The 24,491-nt window shown below is 41.9% G+C and overlaps 3 protein-coding genes, 1 long non-coding RNA gene and 1 other non-coding gene across 6 annotated transcripts in view; 4 read left to right on the top strand and 1 right to left on the bottom strand.

The window, feature by feature from the left end:
* Window positions 1–30: 30 nt before the first annotated feature.
* mcts1 (MCTS1 re-initiation and release factor) lies at window positions 31–4,459 on the top strand. Its single transcript, XM_063190211.1, has 6 exons — window positions 31–181; window positions 1,916–2,068; window positions 2,357–2,454; window positions 2,729–2,862; window positions 3,724–3,791; window positions 4,218–4,459. Exons 1-6 carry the CDS (start codon window positions 171–173, stop codon window positions 4,297–4,299), a joined length of 546 nt encoding a protein of 181 aa, XP_063046281.1. The 5' UTR covers window positions 31–170; the 3' UTR covers window positions 4,300–4,459.
* A 931-nt stretch (window positions 4,460–5,390) lies between these two features.
* c1galt1c1 (C1GALT1-specific chaperone 1) lies at window positions 5,391–9,500 on the bottom strand. 2 transcript variants are annotated; one of them, XM_063190210.1, is made up of 2 exons: window positions 9,235–9,500; window positions 5,391–8,343 (listed from the first exon to the last, which is right to left on the bottom strand). In XM_063190210.1, exon 2 carries the CDS (start codon window positions 8,328–8,330, stop codon window positions 7,368–7,370), a length of 963 nt encoding a protein of 320 aa, XP_063046280.1. In that variant the 5' UTR covers window positions 8,331–8,343; window positions 9,235–9,500; the 3' UTR covers window positions 5,391–7,367. The 2 variants fall into 2 exon arrangements, with proteins under 2 accessions (XP_063046280.1, XP_063046278.1); XM_063190208.1 differs by having other exon boundaries at window positions 8,997–9,499.
* A 74-nt stretch (window positions 9,501–9,574) lies between these two features.
* On the top strand, window positions 9,575–11,798 carry LOC134440224 (uncharacterized). The gene is made up of 5 exons (XR_010032928.1): window positions 9,575–9,671; window positions 10,156–10,220; window positions 10,698–10,754; window positions 10,942–10,983; window positions 11,232–11,798. It is a non-coding gene; the product is annotated as an uncharacterized LOC134440224 (long non-coding RNA).
* LOC134440707 (small nucleolar RNA SNORA74) lies at window positions 10,382–10,587 on the top strand. Its single transcript, XR_010033006.1, has one exon. It is a non-coding gene; the product is annotated as a small nucleolar RNA SNORA74 (small nucleolar RNA).
* Window positions 11,799–16,297: 4,499 nt separating the features above from the next.
* Window positions 16,298–24,491, top strand: part of fgfrl1b (fibroblast growth factor receptor like 1b) — a 42,342-nt gene continuing 34,148 nt past the window's right edge. Inside the window, exons 1-2 of the mRNA XM_063189636.1 lie at window positions 16,298–16,513; window positions 16,620–16,703. Of these exons, the coding sequence (XP_063045706.1) occupies window positions 16,631–16,703 (73 nt within the window). The 5' untranslated portion in view covers window positions 16,298–16,513; window positions 16,620–16,630. The remainder of the gene's footprint in view (window positions 16,514–16,619; window positions 16,704–24,491) is intronic.

Below are 24,491 nucleotides of genomic sequence, written 5' to 3'. Positions count from 1 at the left end.
AACGAGGGCAACCGGTTGTGGTTCTACCTAACATCCGTGACTCCACTCCTACAGAAGAAGAAACGTTGCATGCTTGTTTTCAGGTTTCTGTCTGAATCGTGCGAAAGGACAACTACACTGCGTTGTAATCAAGTTAAAGAGGAAAACAAGTCTGATCTCCTCCCATAAGCATGTTTAAAAAGTAAGTTGTAGATTCGCTTTCTCCCGATCAGACATGCCAGTTTGCTAACTCACTAGCTTTTGCTAACTGCCGGTGGTTGAATGGTAAAAAGTCTTCAGATGACCAGAAAGTCTCTTCTAAATACATTTCAGAGTATAGTGCCAACAATGTCAAACTGCTTGGACATTCCCGAACAACTGCTTGGTATTTAAAATATGATAAGTGGGCCTAGTAATGCATGGTTGTTGATACAGGGTCCCTTGTCAGGTGCGTGCTAATCTCAAACGTCATTACAACTGGAGTCACTAGTAAAGGTCCTCTCTCGTTTAGTTTAAATGAATTGGGATGCCAACCTGTCCTATGGAGATTTGCCAAAGTAAAGTATATGTCAGACCACATACAGAAGTTAAAAGACACCGGTGCACTGGTTGTCGGAAAGTATTTCCTGCATAGCCTACCGAGTGTCTGGTGTGAAGCGTAACCTACCCACTTGGAATTGGATGGGACAGACATTTGACAGCAAGACAGGCGTGCTGAAGCGTATTCTAATTTCTTTCCTTTGCTTAACATCCATTATTGTTTGTGAGGGTAGGCTAGTTCGATATAATGCATGCACTGCAAGTTATTGTTGGTTCTCAAGCATAGCTACCGAGTACCGACCCAGCTACGCCAGTCAAGGCCAAACAGGTTGGGTGATGAATCTTACGTCTAATATCTTCCTTTTGTCTCCGATTAAGTTCAGTATCTCAGGGGTATTGGGTCAATGTCTGTAAAGGATACTCGGGGACAGATAAAGGATAAATGGTAACGGATAAAGGTCCCTGACCCCTTGTTCAAAATGCTTTTTGGACCCCCTCCTTCCCTAAGGAGCCATTTATGTTTTGTTAATATTTTTCCATCTGACATGCATTATGCATACACTTAAATGGTTCAAAGTTTCAAATGGTTCAGTCATTTAATCATAGTTTTCATGATGGTTCCCTCTGCCAAGATGCATTTGCATGTCCAGATGTGTTGTTGTTAATATTGTTTATTCTTGGACTTGTTTTATGAAGCCCTGTGCCCTTTCCTCATCTCTTGGCCAAACATGATTTTTTTTTCTTACTGCTGGCTGGGCCACCATAGGCAATTTTATTTCACCATGTAATGAGTGATTTGACCAACAATGACTTGTTAACCTCGTAAATGTTGGATGATGTGCCTTTAAGGAGTTGGAGCCTGAGTTCACGGTTAGATTGCCAACATCACACAGGTTGTGGAGGGAATACTTTTTAAATCTCTCTTGTGGTTGAAGTACTGGGGATATGGTGCTGCTGTCCATCACAAACTGCTTCCCCAGCTCACACATGTGATTGGCGGAGCGGAATGTTTTTTTTAGTGTGATGATGACTATGACAAAATGGTTCTCATTTTCGTATGAGGAGAAATTCAGATATTGTAAGCCTAAGGAGGCTTAGGGGTCGTACCATTTCACCAGGGATCCTGGTTTGAATCTGACCTGAGGTAATTTCCTGATTCTTTACCTCTCCCCACTCATTTCCTGTCACACTTCCACACTGTCCTGTTCAAATAAAAGTCATAAAAGGCGAAAAACAGTGTACTAACTATGTAATGTACACATTAATGAGTTGCAGAAAAACACAAACTGAAAGCAGATGTCATAATGTTAATAGGTAGCAGCTAGTAGCATTTAACTCAGTATGGAATTGAGTGAAAGCTGTATTTAAACGCATACATTTTTTGTTTTCTTCACAGATTTGATGAAAAAGAAAACGTTTCCAACTGTATTCAGCTGAAAACATCAGTGATCAAGGGCATCAAGAATCAGCTCCAGGACCAGTTTCCTGACATCGACACATGGCTCAATCAGATTATGCCCAAAAAGGACCCGGTGAAAATCGTCAGATGGTATGGTGTTTAAATGTATTGTTGTATGTATTGCTGCTTGTTAGTAACTTTGCATTACTAAAACATGACATTATTCTATTTATACTCTTATACTTTGTGTGCATCCTGAAGGGAGGCTTGTCATTGTACTGTGTATAATGACAATAAAGGCATTCTATTCTGTTCCATTATTCTATTCTATTCTTTCACTGGCTTGGTTTAAATGTTCTGATTCCCGATCTGTAAACCGTAAGAAAATTGTTTTAATTCTGCTTTGCCTCCCTTTCATGGTGTCTTCGTCGGATGAAGCCATGAGCACATTGAAATCCTGACGGTCAATGGAGAGCTCCTCTTTTTTAGACAAAGAGATGGACCCTTTTATCCAACCCTCAGACTTCTACACAAATGTAAGATTACATCGATTACTTTGCATACACATTGTTGCATTACTTCATTTCTCACATTTTAAAGGAAATATTGGGTAAAACTTAATTTTATGGTGTCTCTCTTAGTGAATCTACCTGCATCCTTTCAAGTTAATATTGTGCACTACCTTACATAGCTAAGCCTAACACTAAGCTACAGTGTGAGTACCTACTGTAGGTTGATGTACTGTACCTAATTAATGTAAAAGGGACAGTAAAACAAAGTGTAACCAATATTGTTTATTTATTTTTTCAGTTCCCTTTATTCTTCCTCATCAACAAGTTGACAAGGGAGCTATTAAGTTTGTCCTGAGCGGAGCCAACATCATGTGTCCAGGACTGACGTCACCTGGAGCCAAACTTTACCCTGCTGGCCCTGACGCAGTAGTCGTATCCTTCTCATTATTTGGCTCTGAACCTCCGATGTGCAGTAATGGGCAATCAGGATTCAACATCTACAATCCAGTACCACATATTCCAAAAGACCTGGGGCCTATACTACAAAGCTGGTTCAGGATAAGTTAAGGTTAATTTAATAGGTAAATCATCTAATAGAGCCTGGAGTCCTCATTTTCTTAAGAAAATCTCTTGTATTAGAGGATTTACCTCTTAACTTAACCATAACTTATCCTGAATCAGCTTTGTAGTATAGGCCCCTGGTTTTACTTGTCCAATTGGAGATTTGACCTGGTAAAATCCAGTCGTTTGGAATGTGTGGCACAGGATTGTAGCTTAACAACCAGGTTGTCCATCACTGCTAACGTGATGATAAATTATGTACGTACTATTAAAGGGACACTGTGTGAGATTTTTAGTTGTTTATTTCCAGAATTCATGCTACCCATTCAATAATGTTACCTTTTTCATGAATACTTACCACCACCATCAAATTCTAAGTATTGATTATGACTTGGAAAAATTGCATTTTTCATACACAAAAGGGGGGATCTTCTCCATGGTCTGCCATTTTGAATTTCCAGAAATAGCCATTTTTTGCTGCAAAAATGACTGTACTTGGGCCATACTAGAAAATATTAGTTTATTACTTTATTACTAGTAAACTTCCATGAAAAGATCAAATTTGCCAATAGGCAACACAGTTTTAATGAGCAGCATAGTTGCAGTACCTTTTTTGACCATTTCCTGCACAGTGTCCCTTTAAATGAATAATGAGTAATGTGAAAAGCATAACAAATGTAATGACAGGAACACATGAAATGCAGCTTTGCCTTGACCTTTTGACCCCCCCAGGCCATCATGGCAGAGGGCAAGCAGCATGCACTGTGTGTCGGAGTGATGAAAATGTCCGCTGATGACATGTGAGTAGCAAAGGAGGAGATGTATGTTTTGCTTTTTTGCTGTAGATGTTATTGTTGACTTTTTGTTAAAGCTACCGTCTGTAAATTTTACTGTTGACATGCGCAAAGCCTCGATTCTGGGATTTTAGAAGTTGAGCATGAATATAGTGTAATATTGAGATATTGTTAAACCTTTTTTTTCAAAGACGTAGACAAACCATGTAGGATTACCAATTAAAATGATCATCAGAAAGGGCTGAACAAAAAATTATTGACAAGTCATTTGACAAGTGCTTTTTCAACTCTCGCTATTCTTTATAAACATTAACGCTCAGGAAATGCATGAACTGCATACAGTTAAATGTTTCATAAATGAAATGTACATCTCATTATATTCTACTGTATATATTATGTACATCGGTGCTCACAATTGTTTTTCTTTCACAGAAAAGGGATCAACAAAGGCATTGGAATCGAGAATGTTCACTATCTTAACGATGGATTGTGGCACATGAAGACGTATAAGTAACATCCCGGTGTGAGAAAAATGCAAGATGGTAACTTCAGATCGTGCAGCGTGCCTCCCGTTTACACCAAATGGACTTGAACAGCAAACCACCAAGCTCAAAGCTTTGAAATGAACATCCGCATCAATGTACAAATAAAGCCAGAATTTGAGATATTGAAAATGTTAACATTCTTTCCAAAAACATCACTCATTGCTGTTTCCTAATTTGGTTTACCGGTACATATGCAAAACTAAAATGGTTAAAAAAGAAAGAAAACACAAATGGTCAAATCACATGATTTATTAAGTTGTTTTGTACAGACACTGAAACGGATGAAACCGTATCTTTTTGCAGCATGTCTGAAAAAGCATTAGGAAGTCATTATAAATAATTCCTCAGATTTACTTAAGCTGTATGGCAAGTGATGCATTTCCATGATCTTGTGCCTAGCAAGAGGTGGTGGTGAGTGCACGGTCTGTGATCCCACAGATCAAAAAATTGTACAGTAACAACATTGCTTTTACATGTGCCTCTGAAGTATTTATACACCTTTCACTGAACTTGAACAATAGGATGCCGTGACAAGCGTCATAACATGTAGTGTGACCTTTACACCATACCATAATTCAAGTTAGGTGGCATATTATGTGCTGCTTTCAGTTGTGAAGCATCAGGATGAGATTGCAGCTGGAAATGGCATTGCAGCCTAACTGAAATAACCGGTTGGTAGGTTCTCTTCGGTTGCTGCTGTGGAATCTGGAGAAGTTCTATAAGCTTACCTAAGTGTGTTGGAGCACTCTTGGATACACTCGCCAGCCACTTTACCCCTGTTCTAGCGACTTCAGATACCAGATGGTTTTAGCAGAGAGAGTAAAGTGAAAGCCGTGAAAGCCCATTGGGAAACTCCAACTCCCATTGTCATTGTGACACAGCACTCCACAGCACACAAGTGCACACTGCACACAACGAAATTGCATTTATGCCTCACCCGTGCAAGGGGGCAGCCCTCAGTGGCGCCCCATGGGGAGCAGTGCGGTGGGACGGTACCATGCTCAGGGTACCTCAGTCATGGAGGAGGATGGGGGAGAGCACTGGTTGATTACTCCCCCCACCAACCTGGCAGGTCGGGAGTCGAACCGGCAACCTCTGGGATTCAAGTCTGACGCCCTAACCGCTCACCCATGAGTAGAGAGAGAGAGAGGTTCCATTGGCCCATTGTTTCCGGGTTCTATTATTGGGGGGGAAATCCCCCTTTAGGCAGACCTAGGCAGACCTGAGGACTGTTCTATTCAATGCTAGGAGTATTATGACACGCCCCTTTAGGCAGACCGGAACCTGGTGATGTTAGGTGCCCATAGAAACCTATTATGTTGGCATATCTCTATACTAAAAGAATCTCTGGTTTTAGTATCAGAGATAAACTGGGATTTTCTCACACCACCATCTCTCTAGGGGTTTTACGGAGTGGAAGTGAAGTGGACTCGGAAGATATCCTCATTACAACCTCAGAATGAATCTGTGAAATTATTTGGAAGCTCTTAAGGCAAAATGGGTCAACATCTCTTATTTCCTGGGAGTACTTATGATCTAGTGGCCAAACCTGTTACTAACTAGGTGTACTTATAATGCAGTGGCCAGTGAGTGTAGTAAGAGAACAAAACCACCAGACTGCTCTGAATAAATATATCTACGTTTTTCACTGAGTAAGGCCTTTGCGTCACTTGTTAACTGTTAATTCTAGATTGCTGTAGTTAAACAATTTACTGATATTTTGTACTTGTCAACAACGGGTTCCAGTTTAGGAGGGGATTTCAGCCTACTGGTCAAGAAATTTGAGACATCCCATTTTTTCCAATATTGCTTGGTACAGTAAGTCAAAGCTCCTGTCCATTGTAGTTGGGTTCCCCTCTTTTTACAGGCCATCTAGGGAACGCTGTTGTTTACTAAAAGGAAAGCATGGCCATACAACAAAATGACATACAATTTAAAATCAACCAGTTTTGACAAATGTGTGTACTTGTGCAAACACATACACGTTTGAAAAAACAAACAATGGCACTGCCATCAGGGAAAGTCTTGATCAAACATTCGTATCCTCTAATACAGCTTAAAAAGGTTTGAAAGTGTATGCCTTCATGTTTTGACCGTCATTTACTGGTGGGAAGGTAAGACACATAATTTCTGATTATGCACTTGCTGATCCCTACTAAGACAACGATTAAATTATAATAAAAAAACTACCCAAACATATGTACCGTATCCCAACATATTCTTTGCACTTGTACATTAAAGTATTTTTCTGCACTTGTACAAATTTCAGGTAAAACTAAAAGTTGCATTACAATACATGACATAACTAGAACATAAATATTTTCTGGAAAGATCACAATTATGCAAATACGCATTCATATCCAGTACAGATATTGTTGAAATAAAACCATAAAATTCCAGCAAAAAAACTATAAAAGCAATGGGGAAATGATCATTAACTTAGACGTACAATACAATATTTTTTGAGTGGACCAGTTTCTACCAGGTTGGAAATGAATTTGGGCAATCATCTGTCCTTGTAATACAGTGTTGAACTGCATCACATCAAGTCAAGATGATCTTTACTGTACATGAAACTGGAGATAAATTCTCTTTGCAAAAAATGAAAATGTTATAAAATCACAGGTGATACCACAGATATGGTTTCTCTGCTATGAATGTTAAGAGATTCACAGGTTTAAAACATTTAAATGATAAGAATTATGTGCCTCTGGCTAAGTACAGGTGGCGGGTTGGTGGTAACGCACTGTAATTTGTTCAACACCATGATGAACGAAATGGGAAAAGGGTATTTTTCCCTAAATGTTATAACCCTTCTCATATCATGTTGGTCCATTAGATGTGGTGGAATTGTGGTGATTTTCATATCAATCACAATATTATACATTCCCCAGGTTTAAAAAATGTCAACATGACATTCCTGTATCGTTTAACAGCATCCAAGCACAGCCTTTAGTCACACAGTCAACACCCTACAGAACCCATTTTGTTTCTGCATCAGTCCATCTAAAACAAATTTTAAAAATGAGCTATAAAATCAGTCATTGTCGGACCCCTTTGGAGGCAGAAATATCATGGAGTCATGGAAGTCGTGGCCGTAGGGCCTGAGCCTGTACACGCCGTACATCATGACCTGCATCTGGTTGGGCGACAACCCGCTGAAGCTGATGGCCATGTCCGAGCAGCAGCTCTCCAGAACTTTGTCTGGGTTTTTGGAGATGCTGTCCGTGATGAGGGTGCTGATGCTCTGGCTGTTGAACAGGCTGAGGCCGTGCGCGTCTTCCCCGTTCTCGGCATAGACACCGGCGTACTTGAGGCAGATGGCCAGCTGCTTCTCCTCACTCACCTTCCAGATGGCGCGGCCCCGCGCGGGGCAGAGGTCGTCATTCTTCAGGATGTCCATCAGCCGCCTCAAGGCGTCGTAGCTGAACACGATGCCGCTGTCGAACTCCACGTACTCCAACTCCCCGGACTTCTGCGAGCGGCCCAGGTAAAACGGCTGCGAGGGATCTTTGTCCAAGATCAAGTACTTCAGGTTCTCGATGATGGCAAACGTGGTCGGCCGTGCCATGAAGAACCAGCGCATGTCCCCGGCGTTCTCGTACGCGTGCTTCAGGGCGACGCGTATCCTGGCCCACTCGTCGCTCTCCTTCAGGTCTATGGCGTCCATGGCTTTGGAGGACTCTGAGGTGTAGTAGGCGGCCTTATCACAGTGCTTGGCCCAGGTGCTGTTGGCTGCCGCCCAGTGCACCAGGACCTTGGGCGTGACCATGATGAGGCAGTACACACGCACCTTCTGACTCAGCTCCACCATCTCCGCCTGCGAGAGCTCCTGCATGTCCTTGGTGTTCGGGGCGATGACGTGGTGGTGGTGGTGCTCCTCCTCTGGGTCTGAGGAGCCAGGCACATTGGGGCTGAAACTCCCCAGTATGGAGAGCAATAGACAAAACACAGCTCCCATGGCCATGCCCTTGACGAAGGAACTTCCCTCCGATATCATTTTTGAATAAATGCTGTTGGGAAGAAAACAGAGATAAAGAAACTGAGGATTAAATTATGTGTATTGTATTTTGTCAAACCATTCCACAAGGCCAAATTCACAGTTGTACACTCAGTAATTCTCTGAACAAGCTGTTCTTCTTTGATGGGGACTTGTTTGTTCAGGGCAGTCACTGACAATATTTGAGCTTTGACAACAAGGCAGTCTGCTCCTGCAGTCCATAAAATCAACTACACTACTGGTTAGCACTACTGGTAACACAACTACCGGCAGGTAGGTCATCAACATAAAAACATTACCAAGAGCAATTACAGCATAACATGAAAATGGAATGAGCTGAAACCTGCCCATGGAAATCATCAACTATACATCAGGAAGTAAGACTTCCCATGAATGATCACCAGCAAGCATATTGAAAGATTTTCCCAACTTATGAATCAATGAACATGACCATAAGTGATTGACGACTGAAATATCATGGATATATCAGTTTATCATGAATATGTCTTTATATTATATATGGATAGACCATGAAATATCATTGATAAGCCTGCCATTTGTGAATGATGATGGCATTCACTTTGAGAGTAATTGCACGAAGACAGAATGATACACTGAGGTTGTATCGAACAGTAATAGATAATAATAATAATAAGATAAATGTACCTTATTTGATGACTAGTACTGCAGAGAAACAAACGTCCAGCACATGCGTCGTAAGCTGATGAAGTAGGCTATGCCAAGTGGCTACGGGGCAAGGCTACAACCAGAAACTAGTCTAACGACATCCATTTACAAGTCAAGTCATAATGATCGTAAACAGGTAGTGCAGCATTCATGAGACACAACGATCATACGCGATAGAGCTGTAAAGTGCACAGGTTTTCAGTAGTACACACACTACCTTTTCAACTACCAGTCTCTTCCGGGTATGGATCCTGTTTGTTTTCCGTGTCAGCTGAGCAACTCCGGCTGCGCTCTTGAGAAACTAAAAAACTCGAAAGAAGTAAATGAATCAAATGCGCTTTTCATCTAATCCACGTGAAATTTACCCAGTGGGAAGCATATGCATGTATTTGGCAGCAAGGCGTGCGATTATAGGTTTGACAGCTGACTTATAATAACAAATGTAATCGTAACCTACTCAGACCAAAGAGGCTTTCTACACAGGAGGACTTTGCTATCCCGACATGCACCGCTTCCAAATAAAACGGAACTTGGAGACAAGACTTCTATGGTACAAAAAAAATCCCATATAAATGCACGTGGGCGCGCTTTGAAGATTCTCTCGGTGACCAGTGGTCGAAGCGAAAGCCACGCTGCCGCAGTGGACGATGTAAGGTCAGTTCAATAGTTGTTTCACACATTTTTTACTTTGACAATATGCTGTAGCCCAAATTAAAGGGATAACGAAGTTGAATATGTCCCTAATTTCGACAAAATCTTTCAGATGGCCTACCTTTTTGCAACAAGTGTTATTCACAAAGTGTTGATTAATCTTGCAACTGTTCCTCCTTAGTTAGGCTCTTCTTGCAAAACTACTCAGCAACGTTCACTTACACAGCAATGTTCTACAACGTTTACGAAGTTGAATACAGGAAAGAACTTTGGTTTGAACTAGACTAATTGCACGTGTTTGCCATAGTGCTAAGTGAGGCTAGACATTCCAGGCGTGGATTAAATATCACATTACATTTGGATTGAGGACCTTTTCAGTGTAAAGAACTGTTTTCTGTAACGTTTGTTTGCTGCGCGGCGCGTGTGCTGTGTTGCCCACAGTTTTTATATCCACCCTGACCTTATCCTTTTTTTTTCTTGTTTTTAGGTATGCGCTGAAGCTGTTGGCTGACGGGCCTGCAGGCACACGAGGCCTGGGGAACCCTGAAAAGGGTGAGTGGTAACCAGGGCTGTAAACTTTTTTCCATCACTGGTCAATTTGGCTAGTATACATGTGTGCATTTTCACCAGGATTTGGGTGTAATGTATAGCCCCGATGTTCACTTCCAGTCCTGGTTTAGGATACTGAACAGAAAAGCTTAGATTTGCTTTTACCCAGCGGTAAGTCAGCTGTGCGGGCCTGTTACCGTGCCTGGACCAGTGTTACACTGCTGGAAGAGAAAGCCATTGTCAGCAATGCTCTCTTCATCTGCTGCTGTTTTAGTAGTGGTTGTGACTGAGCGATGGCAGTGCGGTGTCCCCTCAGAGAGTGGAGCTACCCTGTGTGCACTGGAGAGTTCCTAGTCTGGGGTCAAACACTTGACTGCTATATAGGAGGATGACTTTTTAGTCGCACTTTGTTTTGTTTTCATAATTCAGTACCCTGGTGTTGAACATCTACAATAATGTTTGCTTTGTTTTGTTGTTTAGGGATGTCCAGTCCCCTAGCAGGTGCCCAGAAAATGTCGATTTTGTCCTGGCATGCAGGTGAGATCATGATCACATCAGTTGTGTAGTGAATGATGCCTGAAATGTGCTGTGATGTTTCACTCAACACATCATTCCGATCCCACTGAGGACAAACTTGTTTGGATCTGAGCATAATGACCATCTTTCAAGTCTAACTGAATGGTTAACATGCGCTGAACATTGCAATGCATTTCTCTGACTGTAGGTATGATGTGCTGGGGCCCAAGACAAATGTGGATCTAATGAGGTATGCATCCTTTTTTTAAAAAAATTCCCTGTTGAGAAATATTCTCCAAGTTGATACAATCATGGCACAGGCAACCCTTCCTTGCTGTGATCGCTTTAACCTTGGTACAGTAAATCAGGGCTTGGCACAGGTTAAAGTGGACTGTCTACAATAATCTGACTTAAGACCTGAAACAAAATGAAAATCATATGTAATGGTGTTTGAGTCCCAAGGATGTGTCTTAATCTCTCGTTCTCTGTCCATTTTAGGTTTGTATTGAAGACCATCTGAAGGGTTTTCTGCGTCATCTGAGGTTTTCTTGTTAGTGTTGAAAATCTGTAATCCTGGGGCTTTTGTTTTTGCTACTGTGTTGACAAATTTGCTGACATGGGGTGCGTTTCTCAACGTTATTGCTATCTATAGTCAGTAAGCAATTTGTTTAGCAACTCAATAGGTTTCTCATGGTGAATTGCATTGCAACCAAGCAAGTTGTTACCTTGGGTAGCAATGACTCATACCCCAGAGTTACTCAAGTGTCATGACCAACTCTGTTTTCCAATGGGAATTTGCATTGCTCTTAAACAAGTAGTTCTAATTTACAAATGACACTTAACACACCCCTGTCCATCTCCATTTGTTTACTGACTAATGGTTGGGTTTATATTTACTGGGATTGGGACTGTGCTTAGCTGGGGGGCAGTCTAGGGTCAATGCTTACAAGTTGTATGCTTGGCAAGGGAACTCATTTCAAGACCTAAAAGTAATTTGACTTGTTAACGGAGGCATTCCTGCCAACAAATGTGAGGTTTTACTTTTCAATAAATGGAATAAGTGAAGATGTTGTCTTTTCATTGTGTACAATTTCGTTTGGCTTGTAGACTGCAGTATAAAAAGGAAGATCTTTGAGTGATGTGCAACTCATGGTATTTTATTTGTATCGAATGTGTACATATTCCTATACCTTAATGATCTACTCTGCTCATGTGCCTTCTATTTGCACTAGCTATACAAATTCTGCTCATATAGCACTCTACTTGCTCTAGTAAAGCTAACCTACAACCTCAAAATATGTAATCACACTTAATGGAAGATGTTCATTCAGTTTTAATTTGATAGGGGGGGAAATGGATCATAGACATTACAAAGTCATTTCAAAGGGCAACTACCTGGATTTAAGAAACAATTACTAACAAAAAAGTTGGATTTTTGTTACTTCAGAGCAGTCATCGAAAAATATGGAATCAGAACACGGAAGAAAGTATGGAATCATGAACAACACTTCAAGGGCTTCTAAACAACCCACAGCCTTCGAGGAACAGCATTAAAGGATGAACAATACCCTTCATCAATTTTGCTCACTCTTACTCTAATTGCAGTTGCCAGATTAGCTTTACGGGTTGGAGCCTTGTTGTGGACCATTTTCTTAAATGTCTACCTCAGATTTTGAGTTGGATTGAGGTCCAGACTGTAAGCCGGCGATATGTTTTCTTCAAAGAATGTCATCACTGATTTTACAGTATCACCCATTAACATCCCAAGAAAATATTTAATCCCTTCAATTGATTGCCCAAAAAAAGTGTCCCAAATGTTAACTTGTGCATTTATTTTAAATCCCTTCACCCGACATGCAGGCCCTAAGGCCATTGTCAATGACTGGACATTTGTATGTTTTCATTAGACTGCCATCCTCATTTTGAGGTGTTTCCACTTAGCTGGATATTTTTATGTGAATATTTTTTTTTCTCCTTGTATTGGTTTTGACCTTCCGATTCCACATAGCAGATATTTAAAATCCAGGTATAAAAAGCAGGAGAAAAACAAATCCTGTTTAGGGGGCTGAAACACATTTGTTACAATGGAGGATTTATTTTTATCCACATGTTGCATACACCTCAACAGGAGAAAAAATACCCTGCTAAAAAAATATCCTGCTACGTGGAAACAGCACCTGAGTCTCATAGAGCTGCACCAGACAACACTTCCAGCATCAAATTGTTCAGAGGATTCACAATTAATAAATTAATTAGACTTCCATCCAGTCTGATTGCTTTTTTTTTTTTTTTTGGCACATTGCATTTTTTTTGTTTTTCCATTTTAGGTCCATGTGTAAGTTTAGATATCAGTGAATGTTTCTGTTTGTAAAGCCCATTAACTTTGGGTGATTGGAGATTGTTGCCAATGCCTTTTCATTAACTACTCAAGTGTATGTTGACATTTTGACAATTTTCTGATCCAGTCAGTTGTATGCTTCGGAATGATAATGGTCTGTTCATTGCCAAAACCTGTGAATACTTTACTTGAAGATTAACACATAAGGTCAAGTGTCATGGCCTACAAATAGCCTGGAAGTCAAATCCAAGACGATATCTGTTGTGGAAGTTTGAGAAAAATGGTCAATGGCAAAGCTCCAACCTGTAAAGATGATCTGGATTTTAGAACAACTTGAACTTTGGAACAATTTCTCTGATTACAGTGCCAGAAGTGGTGCCAAAAAGCGTTTGAAGTCCCTTTTTGTTTGTTTTTCATGATTCTATATTATTTTCCTCAGAATTGAGTGATTCCATATTTTTTCTCCATGCATGATCTAAAAAAGTAACTATTACTTACCAACACAATTAATTTTCATGATTTCTGTTGGTGTTACTTCAAGCCAGACAGGTGCCCTTTGAAATGACCTCAGTTTTGTGTTGAATCTTTCATCCATTTATTTTTTTAAAGAAATAAAAACGACTCAATGAACGCCCTCCACGACAGGTGTGGAGTCATACTTTTTGCCAAGGGTTGTACCAAATTGCATTTATTCTTTTAATGTTGCATGTTAAGAGTGCACTACTATTTTAAGCAGTTTCTTTCCAAAATCCATGCTGCCCTATCACAAATGTTACCTTTCAACTAACTATTAACCACTACCATCAAATTATAAGTATTCGTCATGACTGGGAAAATAGTACTTTTAATGCATGATAATAATGCATTTTAATGCCTGTTTGCTTTTTTAAATGGCATTTAGCTGCATAATTTTCTGTGCTTTGGTCATAAGTATTAACTTCAATAACTATTGAAAAGATCAAATTTGGCAACAGACAGCAGCAATGAGCAGCATAGTTGCTATACCTACTCTGGCCACCATCCTACACATTTGGTGCATGCACTAGCTCCATTTCTTCTTGGATGGTAAAGAGTGTCCATGTGTGTAATGAGGACTCAAATCCAATAAAACAATTAAGGGCTGTGTGGTTAAGGCAGGGGTGGAACATATGTCTCCTTTAGACTGTTTTATCCGGCCCCCGATATAATGTTAATGCAGTTTCACATGAAATATGGCATATTTTCTAAAGGACTCTTAGAAAGTTCTTGCAATACGATTTAATCATATTCAAGGAATCTAGAGAAGGTGGGGTCTGTTTTAAAGGTGGCTGTCTTCAATATAGGCCTAAAGTGCAGGGGGAAATCCTGGTTTCAGTTCATAGTATGGCCCTCGGAGGACTTTTACAGCCCTTGATGGAATTTGAAGTGGCCCCTCGAATGAAAAAGGTTTCCCACCCCTGGTTTAAGGGAACCTGGTGTGTCCTCTGTTTGGAGAAATTGCATTTATGGTCGCTGAAGTATTACAGGGTTTTGGTGCCTTTTTTTAGTGAGGACTAAAGCCTTGGAAGAGTTTTTTGTAGACCTTGTTCTGAGAGAGCGACTGGCTGTCAAAATGGCCCCTGAGGCTGTCACAGCAGTGCAGGGCTGGCGTCAGTTTGGATAACTTTGCATTTGTATTAACAAAAGTTTATCATCATACTTTTGTGGCATACTTACTCATTCGAGGTTCCACTGTTTGGTGAGACTGGAAGCCAGAAAAGAATGGGAACATCTGACTTGATGCCACTAGTTGTCACTCTAGTGTGCAACTGACGGGATGGGGGCCTGTGGCTATGATATGCTCCATGGCAATTAAGTGGCATACCGTTGCCAAAGTGGTCAGTCTACAGCAGTGGTTTTCATATGGACGCAAGGGCCAAACGATAAACAAAAATATCAGATTCAGTGAAAATCGTTGCCATGTAGCTGGCCTCTCAAAGTGGGGGCCAGGGGCCCCTGTGGGGACTGTGGCAGGTTGGCAGGAAAAGTATAGCAAAGCAAAGTGTAACAAATAGTAATTGAATTAATGTGCACCAAAATGAACGAAACATTTCTATTAGTATAAAAGCATTAGAATATGTATTGCATCTCCGAACATTACTATTATTGTCATTAGGAATATTTCATATACCTCATGGGGTACTCACTGATTCACAGACCTAGACTGTGGTTGTGGAAGGGGCTGCACAGAAGAAGAAAAAAATCTTCCATGATCCATGTAAGGGAGTCCTTATCTTGGTTATGTTTGGTAACCCTGGGTACAGTACACTTCCCTGTTTTTCCAACTATCACAATGGGGCAGTAGTTGTTCCCTACACATCACATCCCATCATCCCAGCCACTCTTCACCCTATTGTGAAGATACGAGGACGCCCATACCGCCACGCAGAACGTCTATCCTTACCAGCACCATCAAATTCTAAGTTGTCGTTGTGACTGGGAAAATTGCACTTTTCATACATGTCCGCATTTTGAATTTCCAGACCTCGCTGTCCTTTGGTCATGCTAGTAAATACTGGTTTAACGAAAAGATCAAAATTAATAAGCAGCTAGATTAGAGCCTGGATTCCTATTCTCTTCACATTGTTGCCTGTTTCAGACCAAGAGTTTTCAGCATTTTTCAGCGGAGGACTTTTTCGGGACAGAATTGCTAATTTCCCATGTGCAACTTGATATCAATTTGGCATTATGGTTGTCGTACTCGCTGCTTATAACGTTGAAGAAAGTGACGTGCGGCGGTTACCAATGCGCACCCCTGTGCGCAATTACGCGCGCTTTCGCCAACGGCACAGCAACCGATTCGAGTTTATATCCTCTATCCGACTTCTAATGACTAATGTAAAGTATACTACAAGCTCATTCAAATGGTAAGCATGTGTTTCTCACATTCCCCGACATACATTTGGCAACTTTGAAAAAAGACGCACATTAATAGTGCGAGGAACCTAGACCTCGAGACTATTAAAACTGTACAAATACATCAAATTTTGTTGAATTTAATTAGGTCTAAATAGTGGGCTATGCAGGGCCCACAGTATGGATAGAACCATTATCATATTGGATCAAAGTTATGCTTCAGAAAGAGACGTAGGGGGGCGCTCGTACTTCACTTTAAATAGGTGTGTGTATTCAGACGAACCGCCACCTTTTGATTGGCTAACAGTGCAACAGATGTCGAACTCCGCTTTTCAAGGATGCTGAGATCGGACGACGCATAAAGGGATGATGATTCGGACTAGTTGTTCTGGTGATCAGTGATATCGACACATTGTACGTGTCCATAAGTAATAGGTAGGCCTACAGTTTATTGTTGTATACGTTGCCAAATACGATTAAGCGGTAAAGGAACTGGGCAATCGCCTGACTGGGAAATATTTTTCTGACTTTCTGGAACTTCTTTGGATTCTACAGATTCAACCAACACGTGAGTTCTGTGAAGAAATAGCTTTTATTTACTTTGTCATTTCGCCCATCGCATATTTAATACGATTTTTTAAATTGTTATTTTTATTGTTAACTGTTGTCGACAGGGCTTGAGGATATGTACGCCTCGGAGAACGGACTGGTATTTTACCTAGGGATTCTGGCGATTCTAATGTCATGTGAAGCCCGAGGTAAGAACGACATGCATTTAAGGTTACTTTTCTTCATTGCATTTGACAACGCGCAACGCTTTGAAGTCGAGTTGGATAGCCCCAATATTGTTATCTTTCACTATGTATTGGTGGGCTGGCTGTATTGGGGTCTTCGAAAACAGATTTGAAATGCTGGCAAGGCTGACAGTTTCCATTGAAGAACTTCTATACTTCAGGTGTAGCCAACCTTTACAGGCTACACAGTTTACAGGATAAATGTAGCACCCTGTGTCCATGTCGAGATACAGTTGAGTTGGGTTGAAGTGACACTTTATCCAGACATGCATTGTGCCCATATGCGGTATGCCTCTGATGTTACCAGATCATATTTAGCCAATTTGAACAACCTCTAAGATCCGAGTGTCTTACAGTGAAAAGGAAAACGGCCCACCTTGTTTGATCGACACCATGTCCCGCTTGGTACACAGGACTAAAGGAATTTAATGGCCTATTGACGGTAACGCTTTAGAGACTGTTGTTAAGTCAAGCCTGAAAACATGCATCTGCCTATGTGTACTTAGACCGTGTTGTGGTTACTGGACAAAGCAGACAAGTGGGTCTTTTCAGAGTATTCAGCCCTCAGACAACAAGAGATTCTTTTATTTTCTTTTTCTTTTTTTCTCTCTTTTTTTCTTTTTGCTGAGTAGCAACTGAAATTTACTGAGATTCACAAGTGTGAGTCTCCTGCCAAGTTTAAAAGTAAATTATGAAAATCAAAGTGGGGGCCCATGACACCTACCGGGCTGCTGTGCGTAAATCAGAGCCAGCGCTCTCGGAGTGGGACTGGGGCTTTCTTCTGAGGAGGGCCCTCAAAGCTGGCCCCTTCTGTCCCACCACCACCACCCCGCTGGCCAGGGCCCATTGGAAATGCTGTAATGTCCCCGCGCAAAATAAAGAAAACAATGTATTCAAAGCAAAGCACGGCAAGTTCAAAGCGAGCCACATATAAAAGGGGCCCTGCTTTAAATTCAACTGTTGTGCAACCTTGGTCTCACTATCATTCATCATACTCTTGTTTTTTTTTCGGCTCCCTCTTGAAAAGTGTGAGGGCGCCCAGTGTGTAAAAAATGCCAGGGTACATGTCTGGCACAAAAAAAAGACTACTGAAACAGCCCTGTGGTGGAAGATAGATTCTTTTGTGACTCACACACACTGACGGCCACTGAATCAACTATTCTGACAGGCTTATATCTATTGAGTCTGTTCAGGTGTGGAGCTTTTGAATCAGGATGGAGCGCTGTGTAAATACAGCTCAAACACACACACATGGTATATGGACCCCTCATTCAGCACTACGTCCTCTCCCTCTTTTGATCGTGACATCTGTGCTTCTCTCACAGTGTGTATTATAGTGTGTGTGTGTGTGTGTGTGTTTGTGAGCGGAAAAAATAGAGACTGTGAGTGTGTGTGCGCCTGTGTGTTTTGGTGAGGTGGCCTGGTGTGGAGCAGGAAGCGTGCACATGCTTTGTTGTCCTTGGATTGCTCTCTTCCTCCCTCTCTCATCATAGTCACGCACGGAATGTTGGAACCCTGGAAGGATGTTGGTCTCCTTACAACATCACTTGGTATACATCCAGTGGATTAAGAGATTATTCGATTTCAGACGGGGATAAATAAATAAGATGGGATATCCTTAATTCACACCCTTTATTTTCGCTAATGGGATTAACTATAGGATCAAGGGAGGGGAACTCGCACACCTTGTATGTCGATGCAATAATTTTCTTTTTATTGCATGTTTCAAAAATAAGAAAGTGCTACCCAAGTGAACAGTGCAAACGTTTCGGTCCCATTCAGACCATCCTCAGTGCAAGAGCGGCACGGTACCTCCAGGTGAAAGAACGCTAATGGGATTAAGAAATGGCTTGCTTGATGGTCAAACACTTAGATTTGAAACTAATAGATAGAGACAACTGTATAGACTTTTAGATGTAGGGCTCCCCAATCTTTCTCTTACCAAAGAACGAGAATTTGTTCATTCAAAGTCATCTATGTCTTGGTATCGTTGAATGAAAGATTATTTGCTTTTTGTTGTTGGTATTGTTGTAATGGTGGGCAGAAAGTATACATACTTGGACACTGATTGAGAGTAACTTGTATTTCTTGGTTTGTGTTCATCCCTTTGCTCAAAACTGTGGAAGTTAATTTGAACGTTGTCATCGTAAGGCTAATTCCAGGTCTATACGTTGAATTGTTCTTGACTATGTGAATGGTGTCCAAAGTATATAATGTACCAAAAAGTCATGTCATGTTTGTTATGGAATCATCAATCATGTGTACATTCCAATATGATTGTACATGGTTTGATACATCTGATAGAACTTTTTTCTCTCTCTCTGACTGACTTTCTCTTAGACCCATGCACATCTCCATTGTGTGTGTGGTGTGGCCAAGTCATCTCATTAAGTTTACACCATACACACATCTTAAAACTGAGGCTATTCTAAGGATGTTTGTCTTCTTACAACATCACTTGGTACTCATCCAGTGGATTACAACATCGCTTGCTTGTTATATATCCAGTGGATTAAGACATGCTTTAATTTTAGGCATGGGTAAACAAATGAGATGGGACATCATTGCACACATCTTAAAATTGTTCTGAGGCACCTGGATTTCTTTGAGGTTTCAAATGCCATCAACATCTTGGTGTGAACATACAGAACAGCAACTTTTGCAGTAGTGTTTGCATGATAACATTAGTGCAGTACAGTCTTACCCAGGTGTGCTGCAGGGTGCTCTTGTCCCGTGGACACAGGCTCTGAGCACTTGGTGCACAAGAGAGTTCATTAGGCTCTGGTGCTCATGCCCCATTGATGCTCACTCTAAAGCCAGTGTTTTTAAACACTGGGGTTGGGGGACCCCATTTAGGGTCGCCTGAAATGTCTGAATCAACAATCTTAGACTGTCATACATATCTGTAGGTTTTAATACCCTACAACGTGTGTAGCTCAGTCATGTTTTCATTTCTGTTGTGTAAAAAATGTGCATGGGGTCCCCAGAAATTTGGGATGTCAAAATGGGGTCCCATACCAAAAAAGGTTGGGAACCACAGCTCTAAGCACAGAGTGAGTCCTGCCAAATATCCGTCAGTGACAATCAGGAGAGAAAGAATGAAGAGAAACTCCTTTTTTTAGTTGTGTTTCTTTGGATCTTGGACGAAAGCTCGGGCCTCATAGATTCATGTTATTTTTGTTATTTTATGTATGTTGGATTTGGAATGTGTATCCAAGGCTTGTTACTTTTTCTTTGACTCCCTGGTTTAGATTTTCCAGGCTAGAGCAGAGAGCCTCCTCGTTTATCTTAAGGACCAATAAGTGGATCTTTGGTTTTGTCTTCATTCAGTCATTCATTTATCACTCATCATCTACTCATTCTTTGTGCTATAATTGACACACATGATTAGAGCATTGTAGGGATGCTTTGGTTTGGCTTAACTGAGACGAGATGATTGTGTGTCTCTGGCATTGCAATCAATATTATGTTCCTTGATAATGGCGGCCAGTGGTGCATCATGTTTGTCAGATACATGAACCTCAACGCTGACCTTCTCCCTTGAATACTACATGACTGAAATTATTTTTAGCTTGTGTGTCCAGACAGTCCCACCTACAGTACAATTTTAGGCTATGAAGTGAGGTTGTGGTATATTGTGTCACAGGTGCTAAAACTAGCCCTGTGGTGGCTCTAATGGGAGGGCACTTGTCTGCTACACGACAGACCCAAGTTCGATTCCGGCCCAGGTCCTTTGCCAACCTTTCTCCATCTCTCTCTCTCTCTCTCTCTCTCTCTCTCTCTCTCCACTCGCTTCCTGTCATAGTCTTCACTGTCCTATCTTGAAATAAAAGACCAGAAAAATGTACAAAAACTGTTTCCTGGCCAGCAGTTAAACCATCACAAAGCTTTTAAAGACGCAGGTCTGTCTCACTGAGCTAAGTCAGACAGCACCGGCTGGTAAACAGAAAGCGTACACATTTGCTGAGATTAGAGTAGCATGTGGATATCACGATGACATCAAAGATACACACACTGGCGCATGCCAGCAGGGAGATAAATTGCAAACACAGACAAATGTTTTGGCTGTCTGCTCCGTCATGCGGTGGGATGTTTCCTGTTCTAGCCGCTGCATGTCTCCGCAGGCGTGCCACGGGCCACCATCATGGGGGTCTTTCCTGGGGGAGCGTGCCCCCCCCCCCATACACATACACACACACGCACACACATACACACACTATCTACCAGCATGATGCCTCCATGTGCCTGCTCTATCAGCGTCCCTGAGATACTTGCAGCGAGAACATCCGCACAAACACACACACACACACACACACACACACACACACACACACACACACACACACACACACACACACACACACACACACACACACACACACACTGCCAGCTGCCCACCCACTGGACAAGCTCAGATCTGTAGAGAGAAAAAAGCGCCATGGAATCAGTCACAGCAGTTGGCACGTTTCTCCAAAATGGAAATGGAATTCCACTTCAAAGCATTTCTTTTGGATTTGCTCGTCGCTTTCTTTTGCTTTCTCAAAAAAATGGAAAACATCTAATAGGGTTTCACATCTAATGGGGGTGAGAAAACTCAAAAAATGACGAAGGGCGCGTTGACGAAAATGTTCTGATTAAAAAACACGAACAGGAAGCTGGTGTCATGGACTTTTATGTTGTGGACTTTATTTTGGTTTTCTCATTCATGTTCCTTAGTCCAGCACCCAAAGCATTTGAGGTGGACGTGCATGGGTTGTTTTTTTTGCCATAGATAATTCTAGCCGCAACAAACTTTATCCTCCTTTGGCCCTGCATGCCATGGCCTAACGGTAGGGCACTGGGTTACTACACTGGCGACCCGAGTTTGATTCTGGCCCGGGTAATTTGCCGATCCTTCCCTGTCTCTCTCTCCCCACTCATTTCTTGTCTCTCCTCCACTGTCCTGTCAAAAACAAAGGCAAAAAAGCCCTAAATATATATATATATATATATATAAAAAACTTGACCCCCCTTCACCTTTTTTTTTCGCTCCCACCATCCTGACAGATGAAAAGGTGAGGAGGAGGTCATCAGCAGACGTAATCAAGCCTTTGTGATCGGTGGTCATTGTCCGCCCGTTAGATGGAGAGGTGAACCCTACACTGCTGGGCAAACACGGGAGGTTAGATAGAGAGCTAATGCAGCTGCCGGGGGTCCCCGCCTGTTTGCTCTCCGCTCAACAGGTGCCAGCCCTCCTCACTCCATTAGACGGATCATGTGACTGGCTGTGCAGGCCATCACAACGCTTATCTGCTTATCAGTGGGGACCTTAGAATAGAAAGGCTCCTCACCAGAAAGGATGCGAATTCGGGTTATTGTTTAACCCAGCAATTCTCAAACTGTGGGCCAGGGGTTCACTGGTGGGCCGTGAAGGTATTCCAAATGGGCCCCGAAATATTTTAATATTTAGACATCTAAATGATGCATCTAAATGATACTTATTGGGTCAGAGGTAGCCCCTGAACATTTGTGAAAATTTCAAGTGGGCCCCAAGCCATTCAAATATATTGAGAACATACTTTTTAAACCTGTATAAAATGTGTTTTTGCAATGCAATGCAATTCAATGCCCAATACTAACTGTTCCAAAATGGATATACGTCATTTTGCAACGAACCTCTTCATTGCAACAAACCTCCTTTGCTGGACCTGACTCCAGAGCCAAGCACGCAGAGTTAAACAGCATCAAGTGCCTGGTTGTTGCATTGAGGAACTGCCTGAAGTGAAAGGCGAACATTGTAACTTGAATTGCCCTCCCTCTTGCCCTCTCTGCCTCTCAGGTCTTGACCACCACCTGACCTAACCGCAGTGTTTGGCGATATCCACCACCGTATCTCAGTTTTTATGGAATATTTCAAAGACACACATGTGATTTCCAGTTGAGGAAGGCTTGTCAGATTCAGGACACGCTTGATAGTTTTTACAAACATATGTCTGTGTTTGACTTGATTTACTGTTGGATTGCACTGACCGATTGTTAAAAGTAGCCGCTGCTGCAAGTCGGTGTGTGATCCGTGCCAGAACTGAGGGAGGCGAACATCTGGTCCGATGCTGTACGTAAATGAGGGAAGTTCACCTATGCTCATGCCCATGCTGAATTTATATTTTCCCCCTCTTATTTTTAGCCAAGGAACAGATTACTTGGTGTGTGTGTGTGTGTGTGTGTGTGTGTGTGTGTGTGTGTGTGTGTGTGTGTGTGTGTGTGTGTGTGTGTGTGTGTGTGTGTGTGTGTGTGTGTGTGTGTGTGTGTGTGTGTGTGTGTGTGTGTGTGTGAGGGAAAGAGAAAGAGAGAGAGAAAGAGAGCGCTGGCATTGTAAACGCAGAGCTAGTTAACAAACACATTTTCTATGGGAAATAACATTGTTTTTAGATTTGAACATGATGTTCACCATTGGCGGTCGCTGGAGTGTTTTGAGTTTGCGAGCTAAAATCCTTGCGACCTGAGAAGCCAGCAAACGTTCAATCAAAGTTGCATCTTTAGCTATCTTCTTACCTTTGCTAATTGGCAGATGGAAAAACTGATGTGTAGTGTGGCCAAGTCATCTCATTAAGTAAACAAGGTGCACACATTTAACACTCTGAGGTTCTGAGGATGTTTGTTTTCTTACAACACCACTTGGTACTCATCGCTTTGCAGCATCGCTGGCTAAGTTACATATCCAGTGGATTAAGAAATGCTTTCATCTCAAACATGGGTAAATTAATGAGGTGTGACCTCATTGCACATATCTTAAAAAAATGTTCTTGGGCACCTGGATTTCTTCAAGTCTGATTTCTTTGAGGTTTCAAGTGCCTTCAACAGCTTGGTGTGAACATATAGAACAGCAGCTTTTGCAGTAGTGTTTGCATGATGACATCAGTGCAGTACAGTCTTACCCAGGTGTGCTGCAGGGTGCTCTTGTCCAGTTGACACAGGCTCTGAGCACTTGGTGCACAAGAGAGCTCATTAGCCTCTGGTGTCTGTGCCCCATTGATGCGCACTCCTAGTACATAGTGAGTCCTACCATATATCTCAGTGACCGTCCAACCTTTACGACATGAAGGATCGCAGGACATTGTTTCTTTATTGTGTCTTATTCTGTAATTGTGATCTACAGAACACATGCACACCCTATGGCTGCCATAGGTCTCTTTTCTTTTTGTTGACAAAGGCTGATTGCTGGGGGGTAAAACAACGGATTGTATAAATAAGGCAGTTAATCAGCAACATTTGGGAATGCCGTATGCGGTGCTGTTTGCAATGCGTTGGTATTTATAGGGGAGGCATAAAAACACAAAGAGAAGCCGATAGCTCTTTGAGCGTGCGGGTTTTAGGGCCTGAACACCTTGGAACACGTGTTTTTTTCCCTTTGTCTTTTCCCTTTGCATTCCTTGCCCATCCCGACTCAAATGAAGATTGCCACGGTGAATGGACTCCGTTGGTTTACTTGGTTTGTCATTCTTTTAGTGCATCCCCCTTATTGTCTGCTCTACCTGTGTGACCCTGCCAGCGCGGTGTGTTTGCACAGGTGGGAGAGGGCAGCCCAGAAGAGATGAATGAGAGATTGAGTGCCGCCACGTCTCCTCCATTGTTCACCGCTCATTCCGGCGGACTGAGCTTGTCAGAACAGTGCTCGCCTTTGCACACAAGACCGAGCCCGGCTTTTCGTCATGTGCAATTTGTTCTGTATAATAGCCAGGCCCCTCCCCTTTTTTCTGCCGGAGCGGGGGCTTT

The sequence above is a fragment of the Engraulis encrasicolus genome, chromosome 23 (assembly GCF_034702125.1).
Source record: "Engraulis encrasicolus isolate BLACKSEA-1 chromosome 23, IST_EnEncr_1.0, whole genome shotgun sequence".
In the NCBI taxonomy this organism is placed as follows: Eukaryota; Metazoa; Chordata; class Actinopteri; order Clupeiformes; family Engraulidae; genus Engraulis; species Engraulis encrasicolus.
This window is presented reverse-complemented; position numbering and strand designations above follow the sequence as displayed.